Genomic DNA, 20,146 nt, shown 5'->3' with positions numbered 1-20,146 from the left:
GCTGTGCTTCAGTGAATATCTGGGAGCTTATGCTGGAGGTCTGTGGCCAAAAGCTTCCAGGTCTCTTACCTCTCGAAGGGGCAGACTCCACTGGTGCACTTTGAGTACTATCTCTTAAAGCAGTTAGGATGCCTGTAACGTCAAGTGTTCATGCCTCCTTTCCCATTATCTAGGTGATGTTCTGCACCTTAAATACCCACAAAGTGGACATGGAAAAACTGTTGGGTGGCCAGATTGGCCTAGAGGATTTCATCTTCGCCCACACAAAGGGCCAGAGGAAGGAGGTTGAGGTGTTCAAATCTGAGGAAGCCCTCGGCCTGACCATCACGGACAACGGAGCTGGCTATGCTTTTATCAAGGTATCTTTGGGTGCGCTCAGCTTGTGCTGCTCTCCTACTGAATTCTTGCTGCTGTTGAAGGAGGATGTATGGGGCTTCCATTTTTTTTGTGTGTGTGTTTTGGTTTTTGTTTTGGTCCACAATGTTACTTGCATTGTTCTTTCTAATCTATCAGCTTCAGGGAGGCTATTTTATCTTTCAGAAGTTACTTCCCAAGAGGGCACTAAGCCCAGTGCTTACCCTAATCCTCATACTGTGAGCTACAAATCTTCCCTGGGAGCTAATGTGTCTTACAGGAGCTAGGGAGTCCAACCCACCCATTCCTAACAATTGCCCTTTTTTCCTTCCCACTCTGGCTGAGAATGTATTCTTTTACCAAGTGATTGTATAATGCACAAGGCTCCCTAACACACCTGCTGGCCTTTTCTACATGAAACATGATAACCAGGTTATCTTCTAGGGTCTGAACAGAAAAATCCTGATAAACCAAGTAGTCTAGAAATGCTAGGCATTTGGGTTGGGGGGGGGGGTTAAGGAAAAAAATATGACCAAGGAGGATATGATACAGAGATTTTTGTTGTATAAAAGTTTGAGGAAGCAGATAAGAATTTCTTTTATAGATGCTTTGGGGTACCCAGTTAAATTAATTGGAGTTGATTCAAGTGAGACAGAAGAAAATGATACAGATCATTCATTCAGTTTGCTGTCACAAGATAGGCTGATGGCCACTGGCTTGGATGGCTTTAAAATGAGATAGGACAACCCAAGTCTATTAGCTACAATAGCAAAATGGAACCTCCAGTTATTGAGGCAGTGTATCCCTGAATATCAGTTGATGTTTATTACTATTATAGTCGGAAAAGAAGTTGCACTAGCTAAATCTTTGCTCTTGTCCAGCATTCATGTTCTTACTCTCTTTAAAGTCTATGCTAAAATTATTTGAGTAATATGATAATAAACCATAAATTCTGCTATGTGGAAATATATTCAATCTAAGTGAATTAATGTACTTATTTACATAGTGGACAAGTTAGCACATAATGCTTATGGTTTCTAAAAGCATGGATTAGCGTTATGCGTGAAACCTGCTCAGTGGCTTAACAGTTTGTTTACTGCCAACATGCCGTGAGCTAGGTGAAACTATAGTTTGTTTGGTTTGCAAACCTTAGTTTGGTGTTACTTTTTTTAAAAAAATATTTTTCAGTTTTCAAAAATTTGCAGACACATTACAAACACATACATCCAATACAATTACATATTTGACTCCCCCCAACTTTTGTGGTTTCTTAATTTTAGTTTTTTACACTGCATTTTCTACTTTACTCCATTTTTAAGATAATCTTCTGTTTCTCTCAATAATATTTAACTGCTTGTTTTAAGTTAACCCTACAAATGAACTTACTTGCATACCTAGATTTTTCAAATATTCCACAAATTTTCCCCTGTACTACTGAGTACAGAAGCTTGTCTACCTGACTACACTAACCCAACCACACTCCATTTTCTAACTACCGGTAGAATAGTTATTCTGTTCCTCCTTCTTTAAAAGTGCATGTGGTGGTAGTGGTGTTTTTGTATGTGTGTGAGATTCCTCAGATTCTGCAGGAATATTGGATTCCACTTTTCAGGTTATACGTTCCTAGACGCTTGGAACAGAGCTCTACCTCTCATGCAAGAGCCTCAATCCTCTTTGTACCCTTGCTTATGTTCCCTTCGTACGATTGGTTCATAAACTAAGGATTAGCTTACATTCTGGAAAATACTGGAGCCTGCTCTGCTTTCACAGTTCTGAGCATGTGCAAGAGCATGAGATTGCAACACTCATTCTCTCCTGGAGTAGATTAGTATAGACCACCTGCCACATGGCCCTGTTCCAGCTTTCTTGCAGAAAATAAGTTGTGGCTCTACTTAAGATTGGTGTTTTCTGTTGGAGCAGTTGGAACTTCCTGTGCTTTCTCATGGAGGTGTAAAGGAGCTGTAAGACTAGTGTCGGTTTGGTATTTTTGGATAGATAAGGAAATCATCACGTGGCATTGGGCAGAGCTGCCACAGTACCAGCTACGTAGTTAATAAACAGTTGCTGTCTCCGCCCAGGGTTCATCAGCTTCTCAGTCCTGGAGGAAGTGACTGTGTATTATCACAGGATGATCTGAGGGAGTCCCTGCCCTTTTAGAAACAGCACAACACTGCAGTGTTTGTTTTTAATGTGAAGGTTTGCTGTTGCAGTTCTTTAAGCAGCTTTAAAACAGAAATCTGTTCACAATTACCTAAATACCCTGTGAAACAGTATTCAGAACCTCTCCAGGCCAGTACTGGCCTGCTTTGGTTTCAGAAGCTGTCAAAGTCTGTTCTCCTTAGCAGTGCTCTCCCTTGTTCTCGTCTCCTCCCCCTTTTCTACTTCTCTGTATCATTAATCACATGTAACCCCTCTCCAGAGTGATTCTGCTGCACACTTCCACATGCAGTACAAGCGTGCACAGGCAACGTCTCACACTCAGTTTGTGGTCCTGGGCGTTCTCCACTCTTGCAAGGCAAAGCCTGCAAGAAAAGGAATGCTGGCACCCTGTTGCAGTGTAATAAAGGCAATCTGTCTAGGAACCATGGGTCAGGGAAGAGATAGACTCGGGGTGCTCATTACATGCAGCTTTGTATGAAGAAGGCTCTTATTCCTTGGGCTTGATGTGCGGGTTATTTGGTGATCCAGAAGCACTATTCCTTTTTCTAAACTGTTTCCAGAAGTATAACTTTGCTTGGTGAGGTGGGGTTATACCTCCTTCCAAGGTATTTGACAATTGCTTCTGCTGGAAACAGGATGCCAGACTGGTTAGGCTGCTGCTTGCATCCACCATGAGTCAATTAAATATATAAGTGTAATTATGAGTCACAATCCTCAGGGGGGGAAAAGCTGCAGGCTCAGCACTGGAGCAGAATGGAGCAGAGTGAGCATTGTATGTACATAGTTTAGGGCCATGGTGGATCCCAAGACTGAAAGGTCATGAGACAGGGGAGTTAAAACACACTGAACACAAAGCTGGGCTTCTTACTCCTCAGAGGTACATGGTCTTCTCTACTTGGAGGCCTGACAATAGAGATTTCCCCACATGCTTAAAAGGCACGTGATGCTCACCAAGGAATTGGTCTTGGCACACTAGTTGTCTGGTCATAACCAGGTGTTAGAAAAACATCAATGAAAAGGATTCTGCCATTGGCTTGCTTAATTATGAGCTTCACTCTTCCCCTCTCTCACTAACTTGCTTCCTTCCCTGTAGAAATGCTGACAGTTGTCCATCATAAAGGTATGGTTGTGAAGCTAGAATGGATGAGTGAGCCTAGGTCATCTTAGAGTTAGACCCTCTATTGCCGTATAGTTTATCACTTGATTTCTGGACACAACTTCTTCTTGAGGTGGGAAGTGTCAGGAAATGGTTGGGTCTGTATTTGCATCTTGACTGTTCCCATCTGTTGTTGGCAGAGAATCAAGGAAGGGAGTGTTATTGACAGGATCCAAGTCATCAATGTGGGAGACATGATCGAGTCTATCAATGGACAGAGTCTTATCGGCTGCCGGCATTATGAGGTCGCCAAAATGCTCAAGGACCTGCCCAAAGGCCGCACTTTCACACTGAAGCTCACTGAGCCCCGGAAGGCTTTTGGTAAGTGTATTCTGCACACTCTGAATTTCTGGGAAGTGTAGAAAAAATAGATAAAAATACATCATTCAAGAAATGGGGAGTTGGCAGTGTGCTGTTTCTCAAAGCAACCGTAGCTGAACTTTATTTTCACAAGACTAGAGGTAATTGAGGTGGCTTATGCCCTCTTTTAGACTGCCCTTCTGGTCACTGATAGGAGATTCAGTTGGTCCTGGGGGCATGTTTCCATTACAAGCCAATCCACTGGTTAAAGAGGAGGTAAAACTAAGGACTCCGTAATTGCTGGAGGAAAATCCGTGCCTTCTCTTGCTTGAGGACTGCTATTTCTTAGACTGCCTCTCAGTTATAATAACCTGGGGCGGGACATCTTTTTCCGCTCAAGGGCAGCAACATTCCTTCTTGACCAACCCTCAGTATGCCAGCTATGGGCATCACCATCCCACAAACTGTTGCATGTAATCTTCATACATGCAGTGCTCAAGCAAAATGTCAAGGGTACTTCAACTAACCTGTTGATGTCTTACTTTACAATAAGGTAGCAGGTGCAGATTAGGCATAGAAAATGAAGGTGCAAGCTAATATCTGGCTTTGTCCTCGGTATTGCATCAAGTCAGAAAGAATTTGATTACCATTGTACTGGAGCTTTTAAGCCAATTTCCAGATCAGATTCCCAGTCAAAAGTAAGGGTATATCTGACTTCATTTTCAAGAACACAGAATGAATAACATTTGTACACTTTGGCTAATGACACACACTTGTATTTTGGCTTTCCCTGTGGCAATCAATGATTCTTTCAGTGGCCTACATTCCAAACACCTTCAGGAACTCTCACATTGGAGTGTAGCAAACAGGATCTAAGTTTCTACGATGCATATGTCTAAGAGTACAAAATTCATCACAGAGAACCTCTGGTTTCTATGCACCTTTTATAAAAGGTAAAGGGGCCCCTGACCATCAGGTCCAGTCGTGTCCGACTCTGGGGTTGTGGCGCTCATCCCGCTCTATAGGCTGAGGGAGCCAGCATTTGTCCGCAGACAGCTTCCAGGTCATGTGGCCAGCATGACAAAGCTGCTTCTGGCGAACCAGAGCAGCGCACGGAAATGCTGTTTACCTTCCTGCCGGAGCGGTCCCTATTTATTTACTTGCACTGGTGTGCTTTCGAACTGCTAGGTAGGCAGGAGCTGGGACTGAGCAACGGGAGCTCACCCCATTGCAGGGATTCAAACCGCCAACCTTCTAATCAGCAAGCCCTAGACTCACCTGGGTCCCATGCATTTTTATAGGCAGGTTTATATACTCTTCCTCTAAGGAGGAAGTGTTTTAATACTTGGCAACCACCTGGTGTAAGAGGAGAAAGTTGACATAGGGTGTGTTTGAATTCTCTACTTGCAGCAGGCTGGTTTCCTGTTAGCTTCTAAACTGAACTTTGAGCAAAACGTGGTTCACATTTTGCTCATGACATGCAAGACAAAATTGTAAGTTTTGCACCCAATACAGATGCACAGAGAGGTTTCCATAATTTGTATGAGCCTAGCTGAGGGAAACACAGAACCGTTCTTCTAATTCAACATACATGTGTCAAAGGATTAGCGGAGAAGAGGCTAGGCTCCGTTTCAGTTGGCAGCAGACTCACCTGAGCTTAGAGTTAAGGGAAGTTTGCCCTCTTGCAGTGTGTGCTATCTTTGTCTGTCTTCAACTTCCTGAGGACCTTTATAAAAGAAAAGAAAAAAGAAAAAGCAATTTTCTATTTCTTATGGATGGGTGGCTATTCTCAATAATGTGTGGATAATACCTGCTGAAATCTGAATCCAGATAGGTGGCAGAATAAGATTTTGAGTAGCCGGAGAGGACTTTGATGCCCTGCCTCCTCCTCCTCTTCTCTCTTCCCCATCCCCTGCCACTTCAAATGACTATCAAATCCAGAATACATGGTGCAAGATTGCATTATTTATACATCCCATTTTTTCTTGCCGCATAATTTAAACTGTGTGCGTGCAGAATTATTTTTCAAGTGCTGTGAGTGCATACAACCCAGAAAATAAGTTTATTTAATATATTTTTTATTAAATTTTCAAAATTTACATTTCAAATTAAACATTTTTTTATTATACCATACATTCATTGACTTCCCTTCCTCTCCTTCCAAGGGTCATTTAACTTATCTACCATACATGCATATTTTGATAGATCCATCTAATTCTATTTTCCTATCTTACATTATTTCAATATATATTTTACTGTTGAATTTACTTTAGTACTGCCAGCATTTTTCAACTGTGCACAATAGTTTTCAATATACTCGACAAAAAAATTCCACTCTTTAAATCCCTGTTCTTCTTGCTCCCTTATTCTGCTTATTAGACCTGCTAACTGCATATTCTATCATCCTAAGTTGCCAGTCCTCCTTGCTAAAGACCTCCCTCACTTTCCATTTTTGGGCTAGCAAAATCTGAGCTGCTGCTGTTACATAAATATTATTTTTTTCTGACTCCTGGCAACTTCTGTTTGAACAATTCCTAACAGAAATGCTTCTCTTTCGGGTGTGTGGGGGAATTGGTTTGAACATTTTTTTCATCTCATTATATATCATTTTCCAATATACTTTTAACTTTTTTGCATGCCCACCACATATGGAAAAAAGGTTCCTTCTACTTCTTTATATTTCCAACACAAATCAGATTCTGCATTATACATCTTAGCCAATCTACTCAGAGTTAAATACCATCTATGGATCATTCTCATATAATTCTCTTTCAGTGTGTAGCATGCAGTAAATTTCAAATCATTCTTCCAAAGTTTCTCCCAGAGGTTTAGTTTTATATTGTACCCTAAATCCATTGCCCAATGGGTCATCGATGCTTTAACCAGCTCGTATTTTGTTTCTCATTCCAATAATAATTTATACATTTTAGACAGTAGTTTTTCATTACTCAGCAATAACTCTCTTTCAAATTGTGAGCTTTGGTCCAAAAAGCCATTTTTCTTATCTAATTTAAACATATTGTTTATTAGATAATACTGTAATCAAACAGTAACTTGGTTCCTTACTTCTTCCATTGGTTTCAATCTGGGTTCTCTTCCTGAAAAGTCCAATAAGTCTCAAAAGGACTCCCACCATCTATCCATATTTATTGTCTTAATTGTAATTGCTTTGGTTGGCGATAACCATAAGGGTGTTTTTCTTTCCAACAATTTTTTATATTTCTCCCAGACTCTATACAAATTTCTCCTAATGACATGGTTCATGAAACTTTTATATATTTTGGCTTTCTCATACCAAAGACATGCATGCCAGCCAAATTTCATATCGTGAAATATGATAATGATAAGAAAAGAAGTTTATGGCACCCGTTGACAGTTGTGCTGTAACACAGCCAACAGATGTCGCTGGTGCCACAGCACCAGCCTGGACATATCATTTTTGTAGAAAGGACTCTTATTCAAATTAGCTGTGGCCTCATGCCCAGGCAGTTGTTTGTAATTGACCCAATTTGCACATTGGTTTCATGAGCATGGTGAAGCTGAGACATAAATTGCCCTGATTCTGTGGTATATCATGATACTGTTAATACAAAACATGGGATACTTTTCAGTTTAGTTCTTCAGAAAATGAGTAAGTTTGGGCTTCATATTAGTTGCCTCCTTTCATCTTCAGTTATCTTGAGCAACTACTGTACTGTTTTAAAATATCTCTTCCAACTATATTATTATTTATTAGGCTTATAGATTCACCTCCCTCCCAAAGGAACCCAGGGTGGCAGATGTGTCAGTAGTTAAACAATACAGTTAGGAGGTTTTTTTTTTTTAAAAAAAGTTTTAAACAATCACTTACTCTCGCAGCTCATAATTTCAGAGTTGACGGTATCTTTCAGTCATCAAATGCCTGCGTAAAAAGGCATGTTCTAAAATTCCTCCTGAAAATTAATAATGAAGGGGCAGGTGTACCTTCCTAGGGAGGGCATTCCACAAATGAGGAACCACCACTGAGAAGGCCCCACTACGAGTCACTGCCAATCCCCACTGGTGACAGCAGCTACAGGGCCTCCTTTGTCGATGATAGTCTCAATATGGTTGGTAATTGAAGGTGCTTTTTTAGGTACTTGGGTCCCAAGCTGTTTAGGGCTTTGAATGCTAGTATGTCAGACCTGGTAGTTCACACGCAGCCCTGTGGTCCCACCAGGTTACCCCACTTACCAACCCAAGAGCCACATTCTACATGGGCTGCAGCCTCCGGATCATCTTCAGGGGCTGCCCCACATAGAGCTTGTTACAGTAGTCAAGCAGTTGGCCACCAGAGTATAGCAGCTCCCTAATAATGGATATCTGCAGTTTTCAGGATTCTAACAAGCTTGCACAAATGTGGCACAGGAGCTTCGTTAAGCACCTGCACCATATAATTTACATTGTGGTTGAGGGAGTTTTCACACGTGCAGTTCTGAGATTTGGAATGTGCTGGCAAAACGTGGATATACAATGAATTTAAAATCTCTCTCACATGCATTAACAAAATATATAGTGCACACAAGTAACTTCGGTATTGGGAGAAAATCCCTGGAGAGGCAGCCCTCGTTTGAAAGTGTGGTGCTGTAGTCTTCTCTCGCCAGCAGAGGTCAGGGTGGCACCAGCTCAGTAGCATTCTCTACCCTGAGCCAAATCTGCTGGGTGGAAGAAACTTTTTACGCATCCTCTTCCTAGGCAAGCAGAGAGGGTGGCCCTTGCCATGTAGTAAGGTGAAACAGCTACCTTTGGGAGAGCAGAACTGGTATCTGAATAGAGCAGCAATTTTTCTCAGTGTTGGCTCAAGTGAGCACAGAGTGGATTCTGCACTTAGTCAGTGTAAGATGGGGAGGTTATCCATGATGGGGAGGGAGAAGCAGTGTAGTCTTAAGTGACCCAGAGGAGAACTTGAGGAAGTGAGAGGTATGTGGAGCAAAACCTGGGGCTGGACTTCCCTGTCGACTTCCCTGTCGAACACACAAAGCTCAGTTTTTCATTTTATCTCCTGCATGGTGAAGACTCCTGCTCTTAACAACTGTATTCTGGGTAGGATCCAGCTCCCTTTTGGTCAGAGCCTTGTGCTGTCATTATATTCCTCTGTGGCTGGTGCATTAGGCTGGTTGCCATACAGGATGTCTTTGAATCCTGGTACTAAGTAACCTCCCTGCGCCTGTAGTGTTCTACTTAGCAGAGAGAGCCTAAGATCACATTGCTGGGTAATAACCGCACCTTGGAGTTCTGTGTCTGTGGTACATCCGCTATGCTTAATGCTTCTTCGTGTTACCCAGAATAAGTCACGAGCAGTTCCAGTTTCTAAATGCATTGCAACCCCTGCTGTGTTTGCAGCACTGCTTATCCATCATTTCAGTCTGCCTCTGCCACTGCAAATTTCTTCCTCCTTGAGTGACTCACCAGACAGTTCTGGGAAGGATGATTTTCCACTTTCCAAGTTATTCCTTCCTTGGCTGTGGCTGTTGTGTGTGTGTTTGTTATTCACTTTCATCTCCTCTGCTAGATTAATATTTGTTAGTGCTTCAGGAAGGTTGCACTGATCCTCCTCCCCATCATGCAATACTTGGATGTGAATGATGTTCTTTGCTAAGCTGGCTGGCCAGCGAAGCGTGAGGAGAAGAAACACGGAGAAAGAGAGAAACAAAATTAGCACTTTTCCAGTAGAACAATTTTTGCTGCCAATTTTTGGAACCCCAAAGGCTCCATTTATTGCCTAGACACTGGATCATTTCGCAAGCAACCAATGTTGCTCCTTAACCTGCACAGGTATTTCACAGGAGAGCTGAGCTGTGGAATGATTCATTCGTTCCAGAAACAGGGCTTTTGCTTTTGGGATTTGCCAGTGAGACAGAAACTTGGTTCCAACTACTTGGAACCAAAGCAAACAAACCGGTTTTTCTTCCCAGTAAGCCTTGGTGCAAGCCAATACTTGCATAGTCCCTAAAAGAGCCTCATTTGAATGTCTGTTAGCCCCTCTCTCAGTCTGCCTTAGGACAGCGACATGTTATTTCTCTCTTCTTTCTTGCTTTTTTGACCGGTTAGATAAAGAGTTCTGGAGAACTAGAAAATTTGACTGCTATCTTGTGATATTTTGCTTGGCCTAATAAAGGTATTGCCTTAATAAGTATTTTGGGATTTTTCTTCAGTACAGCATTGTTACCTATACTTCTTCAGAGAGAGATATCAGTTACCATTTGAACTCATTTTGTTGTCTGCCTTCACATAACTGCATGAGTTAGGGCATAAACTCTTTGACAACCAGCCACATGTCCGGAGAATATATATTTTACAATAATAACACCAAAGTATTTTTGCTGCAGATAATAAACCAACAGCAAAGTTACTGTCAAGATGGCCTAATAATATGAATAAGCTCCAGCAAAATTTCATATCCTGACATCTTTATAACTTTCCCCCTATTACTTCTGGGATCTACTTGTTTTGAATTTAATGTTGTAATGTAAGAGAAATAAACTGCCACTGACTATCATTTTGATTTAAAAATAAAATGGCCAGTTTAAAAAGTATCCAGGTGCCAATTCTTGATGCAGTCAAATGTGTTAGCTGGACCCTTGGTTATGGCTTGGTCTACATTGTGGAGTTTTTCATTTCTCTACCAGTATGTGGGACTATACGGTCCTCATGGGCCCACCCTGCAGCAGAGGTCTCTTTCCCAGAAATCCACAAGTCTTCTTTCTACTCATGCCATAAACCAATTTGAGCTATTGCCTGCTAACTGCCAGATTCCATCCTTAAGCACTTTCATCAATCTCGCATCACATATTTGTTTAGACATTGACCCTTTATGTTGGAGCAATGAAAGAATCTCCTGGAGCAGCACTTCCCTTGCTCATTATATTTCTAGTTGGTCTTTCTGGTGAAGGCCAATTACTGCAGTCCTCCTGCTATAACAGAGATACGTTGGAGGGGGCACTGCTAGAATTGTCCCTAGGCGAATAAAATTGGGGTTCAGGGTGAACAGTCTTAGTCTTGGGAAATCAATACTTTCTCTCCCTGCCCTAGTTCTGTGTGTGCATTTTGGTCCTACTGCTTTTTTGTTCCTTTTCATTGGTATTTTAGCTGGCTGTTTAATGCATGGTCTGCATTGATGGGCTCCTCTGAATTGCTGTGTGTGTCCCCCCATCCCACCCCTTGCAGATTAGCTATTTCACTGGCTCTCATTGCTCTTCATAATGAAGGTGATGAAAAAGTTGTTGACGCCTGGACACCCAGCCAAGTCTAAAGGCAAGGGCCAGCCAAGAATACTATGAGGCTTTGTCGCCCAGTTAGGGGTGTATCATTCCTTGGAATGTCCCCACCATGAAGCTGAAAGGGAAGAGGCAGGAAACCTACAAAGAACTGGGCCAGGAACATCTGGGGATAGTACCCAGCTTCTGGCCAAACAAACGTCCCTGCCAGACCAGATAGAACAACCAAGCATTTTATGTGTGCTGCTTCTGTCTGTGCATTCCCAGCTCCGCCGTAGGGAGCTGTAAGCAGACTCTCAGTAGTTGAGGAGGCCCATGTAGGGTCTGCATGAAGCAGTGGAATTGGACCTGAGTGAATGTTGTTTTTCCCTATTTTGAGTGTGTATGTGTTAGAAACGGTTGCTTATAAATTATGGGTAGGAGAGCAGCCTGTGTAAATCCTTTGCCCTTTCCTTCTTAACCGAGAGCACCTCTTCTCTGCGGTCAAGTGTACTCCTCAGGAAGGGAATGCAAAGCAAGAGCCACTGCAGCAGAGGAAAACTCATTCTCGTGTCTGTCCCCATGTGAAAGCCAGTGGGGCAGTTTGGAGACCACAGCTCCTGTGCAAGTCTGCCCTAGCATCATAAAACGCAGGGAGGGAGGGTATAGAGAGGTCCCATTGGTAGGTCTGCATCCTGGTCTTTCCTACAGGCAGCATGTCAGTTCTTAAAGTTGGTGTGCCAGTTCTTGTCTGTCGCGTGGCTCTTTAATTGTGCCATATGTTTGAGCTCAGCCCAAACCCATCACAGTGTCTAAGGGCAGTCTGCTGCCAAGACTATAGCCTTTTCTGATCTTAAACCTGGCACAGCCGCAGCCCATAATGTGCTAATTTGCACTTGGAGGATAGTGGAATGCTGGAGGGATCTGAGGGTGGGTGTGCTGGAGGCTTGGAGGAGCCAGGCAGCTGCTGCTGGGGATGGTGCCAGGATGTTGTGAGCAGGCAGTTGTTTTTCTCTGGATTACTGAACTCTGCAAACCCCAGTTTGCTGGACATGGGGCTCCTCTGTCCTTGTTAACTAGAGAGCGGTTGCCTAGCTTGTACAATTTGTACCATGCCTCCTTGCAGCTCTGACACTGGGATTATGTGATAAGGCAAAGGAGAAGGCTGACTTCACTGATGGCAGGGGCAGAGTATTGGGTTCCTCTTCTTGCAGTTTGCCAATTGATCTGTAGAGCCTATTCCCAATCAACATGTCTGTCGATATAATCAAGAAGTGTAGTTTCAGAAAAGCGCTATTAATCTGTCTTGCCAGTGCCGCTGCCACCTTAGGGTGGCCGGGCTGATGCACCATGAGGAGCCAAGGTCACTTGGGAAAGTACGTATCAACCATCTGGCGTTACATGTCTTTAGCTGCCCCTGGAGAAAACTCTGGTTATAATTACAGACAACACCACAGCTGTGTGCACATAAACAAGGAAGGAGCACATGTGTGTGTTGTGGAACAACCTGGCAGGTCCTTGGGAGCAGTGTATTGAAGCACCGGATGAATCACGTCAGTGTGACATGAGCACGAAGTGTGCTGTTGTATGTTGCAAAAAGGGAGGAGTTTCTTTCCGGAAGAGAAGAATACTGGCCTGTGCAATCTTCCTCTAGTTTTAGAGAAGGATCTCAGTTTGGTGGTAGACCACAAGACTTGCATGCTTAGGCATCTCCAATGGGGGCTGGGAAAGACCCTTGTTTGCAGCCTTGGAGAACCTCCTCTCAGCCTAGATCAGGCATCCCCAAACTTCGGCCCTCCAAATGTTTTGGACTACAATTCCCATCTTCTCAGACCACTGGTCCTGTTAGCTAGGGATCATGGGAGCTGTAGGCCAAAACATCTGGAGGGCCGCAGTTTGGGGGTGCCTGGCCTAGATCATGGTGAAGAACCAGCAGCTTGCAATGCAGATGTTTCCCGCAAAGTCTTTGTGACCACATAGGGGTGTGTGATATTTGAGGAGTTGGTAAGAATGGCTAATTCTGCCTTGCCCATTTGTGGCATTTGCCCCCCTGTGTGGCCATTAGGAAGAAAAAGTCCCATTAACACAAATTGGATATTTTTTTAAGCCAAATTCCTATACAAGGGAAGAGAGAGATGCATGGAGTGGAGATAGCTCAGGAGGGAGATCTACATGACTGAGTATGGCTGATCAAAAGTAGGTGTGGCTTTGGCTCTGCCAACATTTGGATTTGGGATGCAGCCCCACAAGATTACCCAAAGGCTGGCTATACAGCCTTTGACCTTTAAAAGGCTCCTTGCTCATGGTGTGGACAATTCTGAGCTAGATGGACCAACCTGCTGCCATCTGTATGTTTTGAGCTGCAACTCCCATGGCATGAGCCCTGGCCAGTGGTCAGGGATTATGGGAATTGTAGTCCACCAGTAGAGCACCAGTTTAGGGAAGGCTGCCATAGAGTGCTTGCCTGGCCTCTCATCCAAATCAGGAATTGCTCTACCTCTCTGGCTGATAGAAGATTGATTCTGCACAATCTCTCATTATGAATGCAGGCAATTATAGTGAACTATAGAAAACCTAAGTTTTTCCTTTATAAATGAAGAGCTACCGTAGGAGCATGTAAAAGAGGTGCTAAGCTTTTGCTCCAGAGCTCACTGCCTCTTTTGGAATCTCTGTTTCTTACTTATTAAGTGTCTGAGTTACCCTGTTAACTGCATTGAAAGTGTATGTTGCAACGGCTTCTCACTTCAATAACAAAAGCATTTCTTTCTCCTCTGGCAATTAACTAAAATTTTCTGTCGAAGTGACTGTTGAAGCCTGTCCTCCAGTTGGAAAGACCCGCTCTAGCCTGGAACATGAAGGTAGTCCTCATTAAATTAATGGGAGACACTCACCCCCTGCTGCCCAAAGCGTGGCCATTTCTTCTTGATTATGTTACCCAGAAGCACGTGACCACTCTTGTGGCCACATCTGCCTTATAAGCTGGCAGGCTAATTGTCATGGCAAAGGAAGTCAATGCCTCATCCCAGCGACATTCCTAGAATATTGCGTTCTTCCATTCCCAGCCAGGGCTTTAACCTGCCTGTTACTTTTCCAGGACCACACACTGGATTGGAGGCTGCCTCCCACCAGTTAGTTCTGTTGGGCATCTGACTTCAGAGAACAAAACAAATTTGAAAGCCTCAGCACTTGTTTTAATTCTTTTCTCAAAGCTGCTCCCGTGTCATTGCACACTTCTGTTATGACAGAGATTTTAAGCAATGATTTGAACTAATATGAAGTGCTTTTTAGTTCCTTTGGGCAGGAAATCTGTAGACTTTTGAGCTTATTCAACTAGGCCAGTGTATACCACAGAATATACAGGGGGGGAAATAGCTTGGCAGAAGTTTTCCATTTCTAAGCACTGCATTCCTGCTGATAGACTCAGATCATATGCTGGGTTGGGGAGGATATCGCTGCAGTTCTGTATTCTTTTGCACCATTCTTCACCCTTCCATTAATTGGTTGTGAAAAAGAGTGGTACTTCCATTTCATGAAAGCCTTCCCCAACCTAATGCCCTCCAGATGTTTTGGACAAAATTCCCTATTGTCCCCAGCCAGTTTAGTTGGCTAATCCTATTGTTGTTGTTGTTTAGTCGTGTCTGACTCTTCGTGACCCCATGAACCAGAGCACGCCAGGCACTTCCGTCTTCCACTGTCTTCCGCAGTTTGGTCAGACTCATGTTCATAGCTTTGAGAACACTGTCCAACCATCTTGTCCTCTGTCGTCCCCTTCTCCTTGTGCCCTCAATTTTCCCCAACATCAGGGTCTTCTCCAGGGAGTCTTCTCTTCTCATGAGGTGGCCAAAGTATTGGAGCCTCAGCTTCAGGATCTGTCCTTCCAGTGTGCACTCAGGGCTGATTTCCTTAAGAATGGATAGGTTTGATCTTCTAGAAGTCCATGGGACTATTAAGTGCTTCATTAAAGAATTGATACTTTCCATGTCCCTCCATAAAGTGCCCTGTGTTAATGACATCAGATTAACACATCTCCCATAGACCCTCTGTTCATGTAGTTCAACACAATGTTCTGTGGGCAAAAATGCACAGTGTCTGAGATAAAATATTATCTTGTGCATTTCCACTGTAAACTATAGAGAAAGGGCCCGCTATATGCAGTGGCCTTCCTGTTACTGCTTGTAAGTGGCGAGAGTGCTTTGGATAATGTTGCTGATTTAAGGAAAAGGCTCCTGCGGCTACAGTCTGCTTGGAGGTTAGAGAATAAATTTTACAAGCGGTCTGAACATAAGCTACAGGGAAGGAAGCATCCAGATCAGCAACAGGCCAGACAGTTGCAGCTGTGTAAAGAACAAACCTCCTTATCAGGTACTCGATGAACCACTACAAACCAGTGATGGCAACAGGGGCCCAAAGCAATTGCAGAAGTCGGGAAATGGCAAGGAGATTAGGACATTGTGGCGGATGGTTTCACCACCCTCATGCACTTTCAGAGGAAGTGAGCAAAGACTGCTTTCTCAAGCTTGCAGAATTTGTACAAAACCTTGGCAGAGGTAAAATACTGGCGGGGAAAGAAATGCCCATCCTGTTTGTACTGTGGTTGAATGCACAGGGTGGAGGCCACCTAGCAGGTCCCATCAAGCAGAAGCCCTGTGCTAGGACTTCGGCATGCGAGGGGCTTTCCCCTCTCTCCTCCTGGCATGGCCTCTTCAGTTGGCTTGAGAAGGAGGTCAGGAGAACCCACAGAACCATGTGTAGGGGGAGGAGAGGAGAGACTCATTCCACTTGCCAGCTGTGGTGCTTCTGCCAATGGAATGGCCAGCTCAGTGCAGTGCTGAATTCTTCCACAGTGTCCACTGCAGGCTGCTGAGGGACTGGAGCTGAGGGTGTGTGAGAGCAAGACAGGTGACCAGCTTGCGGTTTTCCTTTCCATGTTTCCAGGTATAATGTGAAGAGAACAGTCTGTATTTTGGATTAGGAGCTCACAGATCTCATAGGAATGTGTAGAACTTGTGCCCCTCCGCCTACTGCTGCCCTGCAATCCCCATCAGCCACAGCCAGTGTGAGCAGTAGTCAGAGATAGGTGAGAGTTAATCCATCAACCTCTGGAAAGCTACAGGTCCCCTGCCTCTGCCATAGGCAATATGATCAACAATAACCTGAAAGCGTGGAAAGGTGCCACTTGAAACACTGGCACAAACCCTGAATTAACTGCTCTTCTGTTAACATCTGAAATGGCCCTCTGCATCTCCTCTGCCCAACATAGCTCTGTTATCACTATCTTGTTTTTGATTATGCTTAACTTGTTGGGGTAGAGTTCTTGCAAGTTTGCTCCCCCTGGATCCTGTTCTTGCCCCGCATCTCCCCCTTGGTGTTGACACAGCTGGCTTCTTCCAACATCCATCACTCTTTCTATTCTTGCCTTTAGAAAGAATGTCTAATTCAGACTGTCCTGCAGTGCTAGACTTTACCCCCCTCCACTTCCCCTTTCCCCTTTCCTCTATTTGGGAACTGTGCTGCAGAGGCATTGACCCCTTGGCAGGCTATGGATCTAACAGGACAAATTCCCTCTCCCTAGGGGCTTTAATTGATTATTCGGCTGAAATTAACAGTGTCTCGAGAGGCACGTAGACTCAGAAGGTGCAGTTCTGGCAAGGGCTATGGAAATATGACATCTGCAGGCATGGGAGCTGCTGCTGAGAAGATGTCTTTTTTGTTTTATTTGAGCATTGGGATGTGAGAAGGAAATGGGCCTGATGTGTGTTGTTTTGGGATATCTTCAGCTACATAGAATGGCATTTCCCAAGCTTGCTTCACAGTGGTCTCCTTGCCATCACTCCCCTGTTAGCTTCCACTGTAGAAAGATTGTCCTTACCATTGCTATTGCCTACACCATTTCTTGAATGGCTCTCTCAATGTCTGTCCTTTCTTTCCTTGGTTGGCGCATGCTGCCCCACACATCATATCCTCCCCAGTTCCACTGACATCCCGCTTACCTATCTGTGCACTTGGCATACTAAAATGTGTTTCTTCCTGGTTCTCCTTTTGGAATTATTGCTTTTTAATGTATCATTTTGAAGTTGCTTTTTAAAGTCGTATCATTCTTGTACTTTGACAAACAGTCAGTGATACAGGCTGGGTGTCACTTGCTTGGAATTGGACTTGAGCGAAATGGTCTTCTCTAGATATTACAATGGCTTCATGACCGTTTCACAGTGTGTGGTAGTCCTGGAAAACATTTTTCCCTTTTGACTTAGAGCTTGAAGCACTTCTCTGTGAACTTCCCTTATGTGCATGGACCTTCACCTCTGTGCTTTTGGCACGTGACTGCAAACCGCCTTAAAATGTGGGTCAGTAGTAACATGCTGAAAACTGTGTGTGGTTATGCTTTCACTGCATTGGAAAACATTCTGTTGGGCTTGTTTCTAAGCTGGGACCATCAGCGTGCAGACTCTGCAGAAAAGCTCACCAGGCTTTTCTCTTGCTCTGTTCCAGATATGATCAGTCAGCGGTCTGCAGGAGGCAAACACAGCGGGAGCGCTCAGCTTGGCACAGGAAGGGGCACCCTGCGGCTTCGGGCCAAAGGACCAGCCACTGTGGAGGAACAGGTGTGTGTTCAGCAAGCCCAGAAATGTAGAGCAGAAGGATCAGGAGCTCTGCTCTGCTCCACTTTTTTCCAAGAGTGGTTTAAAGCAGCTGTCCACAAATCCATCCACCTCTGGTGAGAGGGATGCCCAGCAGCATATTTACCCCTGCCCCTGAGCTCTTCCTTGTGGCGTGGTTTTAGAGGAGGGGGGAGAAGCCATCTCTCCTTCTGTTTCTCTCATCTCCTTCTCCCTGCTTCTCCTTCAAGTTATTGTGCAGATCAGAGAAGTAAAGGGATGTTATGATGGTATTGGTGGCAAGAGGGATAGTCCAGCTGATACACGCAGCCCTGGGTTGGTACTCTTCCTCACAGCCTTCATGCGTCTTCTGAAGACATGGAGCCACATGTGGTCCCCAGATAACCAGCTCTAGATTCTCCTGCCCTCCAATCTCTACCAAAATTCTTCAGCCACATTGCAGCCATTTTCTTCTGCATTAGACCCATTGGCCCTGTCAGCTAGTAACCGTAGCCAAGTCACAGCTGGCACCCCCCAAGTTAATAGAGAGGATAACAGACATTGCTGCTGTTTCATGCGTTGTGTTCTTCCTCTTCACAGCCATCTGCATTTGAGGAAAAGGCCATCGAGAAGGTGGATGATCTTTTGGAGAGTTACATGGGCATCCGTGACACAGAGCTAGGTGAGTTGCCGCTACCTCTCCTCCTTTAATCTGGAAATAAACAACCCAAAGCAAACTAGTTAAGAGACGGGAACCTCCCTGTAGATGCTGGCGCATCTCCTTGATTTGCCCACCCTTCCAATGGTGGAATGGGAGCCAATGTGACGCTCTTCCTGTGCCGTCTCAGTTGTTGTGTAGGCTTGTGAGCTGTTTGGGGTGTGGAGCAGATGCTCACCTCTGGCTTTCTTTCCTTCCCCCACATAGCTGCTACCATGGTGGAGCTGGGAAAGGACAAACGGAATCCTGACGAATTTGCTGAGTCCCTGGACGAGCAGCTGGGGGACTTTGCCTTCCCCGACGAGTTTGTCTTCGACGTCTGGGGAGCGATTGGCGACGCCAAGGTTGGGCGCTACTAGGACTCTGCGCCCTCTGCTGGACCCTGCAGGCAGGACTACTAGGCAGGCCACTGGTGGGCCTGGCACACCACTGTGCCCTCACTTCGATGCTGGGCCACACCTGCCTCCTTTCCCTAGGGGCTGGAGAGGCCCTCAAGCAATAAGTCACCTGCATTAATGACTGGAGTGTAATGTGAATGGGGGCCAGAATCACTGCTGCTGACCACCTCTTTGTGCATGAGGCTCCCTTGCTGCCAGTTCTTGGCTTCTGCCACTCTGCTCATACAGTCTGCTGTTCTCAGGGAGATGCAGCTGCTCCTTGCTGGTTTCCAGGCCTGTCCTTGAACGAGGATATGTGGGCATCCTGATAGGCAGTTAGTCGGGGGGGGGGCTCTCACAGACACTCTCGGGCGATGGATGAGGCTGGGGTGAGCTCGGATGGGTTTGGACAGCCCTGACACAACCATTTGGGTGGGTGGGCAGGTGCAGCAAAAGCTCCTCACTGTGCATATCTGCTCTGGATAGGCTAAGAGGGTACACACACGCATCCCTCTTATTCCAGCATGAACATCCTCCGCTGGTCCAGCTCCAATCCATTTTGGTACGATATGCACTGGGAAGATTGAGAGCTGCTCTCTCTTGCTTGATCCTCATAGCTTGGCTTTGGGTAGTAAATGCAAGAGTGGCACTCAGAAATCAGAGCGCATCAGATTACAAGGTGAAAAAAAACCAAAACTGGTGGAGGAAATAAAGTCCCTGACCCCAATCCTGTTTCCTAGAGAAATCCTTTCCTTCCATGTGGCTAGGCAGTCCTTCCAGCTGAGTTTCAGCTGCTGGTCCTACCCTACCTAACAAAGCCTGCCTCTATTTCCCTGCCCCATCATCAGCTGTTGAGCTTGAATCCATTTTGAGCGGCAGTCTCCAGCTTCCTTTGGTTGGGCATGGCTGAGAACAGCTGACAGCAGAGACACAAGGCTGTATAGCCAGCTACTCCCACTCCCCCTGAATGGATCTGGCCTGGCCTGCCCCCAACCACTTCCCCAGAGCGAAGCGTGGTTTCAAGGCCCACCCCCTCTTTAACCGCCTCCCCCCCATCTGCAGCTGGGTTTCTTGCCCCCAGTCACACTGTGTGGATAGTACAAAGGTTGTCGTCCCATGTGTCTCACTGGCGATGAGCCATTGCTGAGCCTGTCACACCAGTGGCATTCCCCCGTCCCAATTACTGCTGGGAATATTCCCTTACTGGACTGGTTCTGGGGAACTCCTCTGCTCAGGGTGGTGCTGCTTGGCACTGGGGACGTTCCCAGAGG

General features: G+C 45.0%; 1 protein-coding gene across 2 annotated transcripts in view; it reads left to right on the top strand.

Moving 5' to 3' along the window:
• GIPC1 (GIPC PDZ domain containing family member 1) overlaps window positions 1-19,080 on the top strand; it is a 28,457-nt gene extending 9,377 nt beyond the window's left edge. For both annotated transcript variants that reach the window (XM_060271765.1, XM_035104814.2), the window contains exons 3-7: window positions 174-359; window positions 3,811-3,991; window positions 17,674-17,786; window positions 18,381-18,462; window positions 18,706-19,080. In XM_060271765.1, coding sequence (XP_060127748.1) covers window positions 174-359; window positions 3,811-3,991; window positions 17,674-17,786; window positions 18,381-18,462; window positions 18,706-18,857 — 714 coding nt within the window. In that variant the 3' untranslated portion in view covers window positions 18,858-19,080. The remainder of the gene's footprint in view (window positions 1-173; window positions 360-3,810; window positions 3,992-17,673; window positions 17,787-18,380; window positions 18,463-18,705) is intronic.
• Window positions 19,081-20,146: the final 1,066 nt, after the last annotated feature.

This window comes from Zootoca vivipara, chromosome 2, assembly GCF_963506605.1.
Source record: "Zootoca vivipara chromosome 2, rZooViv1.1, whole genome shotgun sequence".
Lineage (NCBI taxonomy): Eukaryota > Metazoa > Chordata > Lepidosauria > Squamata > Lacertidae > Zootoca > Zootoca vivipara.
Note: the sequence above shows the minus strand (reverse complement) of the source record. Positions and strands in the feature narration are given on the sequence as shown.